Source organism: Chenopodium quinoa, unplaced genomic scaffold (assembly GCF_001683475.1).
Source record: "Chenopodium quinoa cultivar QQ74 unplaced genomic scaffold, ASM168347v1, whole genome shotgun sequence".
NCBI lineage: Eukaryota > Viridiplantae > Streptophyta > Magnoliopsida > Caryophyllales > Amaranthaceae > Chenopodium > Chenopodium quinoa.
This window is the reverse complement of record NW_018742204.1, coordinates 13,156,757-13,159,850: the sequence shown is the minus strand read 5'-3', so window position 1 is coordinate 13,159,850 and position 3,094 is coordinate 13,156,757. Positions and strand designations below refer to the sequence as shown.

General features: G+C 31.1%; 1 protein-coding gene across 1 annotated transcript; it reads left to right on the top strand.

Annotated features, from left to right (window-relative positions):
• The first annotated feature begins 1,664 nt into the window (after window positions 1-1,664).
• LOC110729356 lies at window positions 1,665-2,699 on the top strand. The gene has a single exon (XM_021909117.1). The coding sequence runs from the start codon at window positions 1,665-1,667 to the stop codon at window positions 2,697-2,699; it is 1,035 nt and encodes a 344-aa protein (XP_021764809.1).
• Window positions 2,700-3,094: the final 395 nt, after the last annotated feature.

Sequence of the window (3,094 nt, the reverse complement as noted above, 5' to 3'; positions counted from 1 at the left end):
AACAATAGAATTCTATTATTATTTTTTTTTTGGTTTTCAAAGAGCCACAAGGACGGAGGTGGGAATCAATCCCATGATATCCTAAAATCGAAAAAAAAGCTCTAACCACTTGAACTTTTTCTCACTCTCAAACAAACAAACCATCTTAACCAACTTAATTTGTAAGTTAAAAGAGAACAACACCTTTACTTAAATTTGAAACCAATTCCAATGGAGTACTAGTATGATAGGAGGGAGAAAAAGAGGTGATAAAACATAAAGAGACCAACTTTGGTTAGTATTTTGATGAATAAGTTTGACCAAATGGCAAAAACATAATGCAACCAAGTTCTAGACTTTACCCAGAAAAGCGGCCACAATCATCGTTATTTTGACGGCCATATATAGCCTTTCTTCTGTGTCCTATTAAAAACACGAAACCGTAAATTCCTCGCATTTATCTCTTTGCTCTTCTTTGTTAAATTAAAGCAGAAAGTAACAAAAAGATTACTCCCTTACCAAATTCCCTCTCTTTTCTAGCCTTTCGGTGCAACCAATCCCTATTCCTACTCACTTTAATTCATGCCAATTATCATTACATCTTTCATTTTTTCCCACTCTTATTATGCAACGAGTTTTTACCACTTCTAATAATAATTACTCATCTCAACTACTCGTGATAGGGCGTATTTAGTTTATCCAATTTTAACTTGTTGAAATTTATTAGAACTTAATTGAAAATTTTTTAACTATAAATTTAAGTAGGATAATTTTATTAACTTTTTTTTAACCCTTTTCTAGACTTATATTTTTTTTATGAATTTGTAGTGTTTGAACTTATGTTAACCTTTAAGAACTTAAGTATTAAATTTTGTAAAACTCTTTGGTTGCATTCTTATCCACTGATCAAACATATAAACTTATAATATGGAAAATCAAAATTTTGTTAGGAAATCTATCATAATATAATTATACTAATAATTACATAAAATAATATTCTCTCCGTCCCTAAATTAAAATCCTCTTTATCTTTATTATGTATTAAGGGACGGAGGGAGTAAAGATTATATACATCTTACAATTATGACAAGGATATCTAAATAATTTTCTCTAATACACCTCATAATCATAGCAAGAGAATATCGTACATTAAAATAAATCTAAATGAAAATAGTCAGCATAAAAGGCCTTTTATTCGTGAGAATATCAGTTAATTAATACTCGGTACCATATAACAACATGTAGAACTTGAATTTCACCAACCAAAATCTTAATCATATACATTCCCCCTTACTCTTTTTCTATATTTTCAATAAGAGTAGACTATATACAAAACCATAAACATATCTAGTTGGATGTAAGCATTTTATTTTTTTAATTTACGGGCGGCTCATTTTATTTTAATTTCTTAATTAATCAGGACAAAAAATGAAAAGAAAACTGTGCTGTTACACCATTAAATATTTTTTCCCTATGTCTTTTTCTTGATAGTGATTGTTTTCACTCTTGCAACCTTAATATTCCCTCCAATGCTTCAAATACACATCTTCAATAATAGCCTCAATAATAATCAACTCAATAACATAACCTCATTATTAATCTTTCTTCAATCAATTATCTATCATTCTCTCTCTACTACCCTTATATTCCTTTCTCCCTCTTCCATATCATACTCATCATCAACAATGGCTGTAGATGTGTTCTCCGAGAATTTCGTTGGCATGATTAGTCCCAGACTTTCATTTTCTCGAGATCTGGATGAGAACGATACAAGTAGTACCAATATCAACGACTATTCCTGTAAGCTGGATCGCTCCTTTGTCGATTCAGCTTTCGATTTTGCTTTCAATGTCGATACGAGTATCACATTTCAATCTTCGTCAGCAGATGAGCTTTTCTCTGATGGAAAAATCATTCCTACTTGCTTAAGAAATGAAGAAGAGGTTAAAAAATCTGAAGCAGTTGTAGAAAGAGTACCAGTAATACCCTGTTTGGATCTTCAGTCTGCGACGATTACGGATACGGGGAAAAAGAGTTTAAAAGAGTTCTTAGAAGACAGTATAGAAGAAGAAGAGGAGGAGGATGTTAACAATGCTGCAGTTGCGGCGAAATCGTTTTGGAAATTCAGGAGAAGTAATAGTTTGAACTGTGATAGAAATCAGAGAAAAGGGTTAATTGGGTCATGGAAAATATTATCTAGGAGTGGATCAACAGGCAAATTTTTGGAAAAGATAGTAGAAGAAGAAAAACCCAGTAATTTTCATTCAAAGTTGTTGAGGAAATTTAGCAGAAACAACAGTTTGAGTAATTGTTCTGATAATGGTAATGTTTCTACTAGTAACAACAAAGTGTTAATTGGGTCGACTAAAATGTTGAGGAGAAGTCATTCAACAAGTGATCATTATTTTTCGAAATCGGATTCGGGTTTGTTTAGAAGGAGTAATTCAACTGGTTCTGCACCAAATAAGTTGAAGAAGCAACAATCACTCAAACAACAACAACAAAATGTAGGCAATGGTAAATCATCTCAAAAGGGAAAGGTAAAGGATAATATTAGTAGAAATAGTTATGGTTATGGTAATAATTATAACAATAATTTGAGGATTAATCCAGTGTTAAATCTTCCAACTACATACATTCCTATAGTAAGTATAGATTTGTTTAGTTTTGGTTCATTATTTTGTAATAATGGTACCAAAGATAGAAAGAAAAAGAAATGAAACATTTTTAGTATTTTTCTATGTATAGTCGACTCATTGCTTGGTGCATGCCCACGAGTGAGCGTGTTTGTACATGAAATTTAATACTCATTTTTACTAGTTTTGTGGTTTAACAAGGACAGTGCCAACGTGAAGCCTTAAATGACAGCCTTTCTTCCCATTCATTTTTTGTCATTTGATTCAAGTGTTGTGTAAATAATTGTGATCTTCTTCAAATATCAAAACCTCCTGAATTGGGTACCTAAATTAAGTGTTTCGTATGTTATTTGTATTATATATATGTGATACCATCAAGTGAATAAATAGTACAATTAAATAGTGTAATAGACTAGTGTTATTATAATATTCTCTGATGGCGTATATATGTCATGATATTTTGTTGTAGTATAGATAGA

Bases quoted from the DNA above. Each gene is read 5' to 3' on its own strand.
- LOC110729356 (XM_021909117.1), top strand. From the start codon at position 1,665: ATGGCTGTAGATGTGTTCTCCGAGAATTTCGTTGGCATGATTAGTCCC.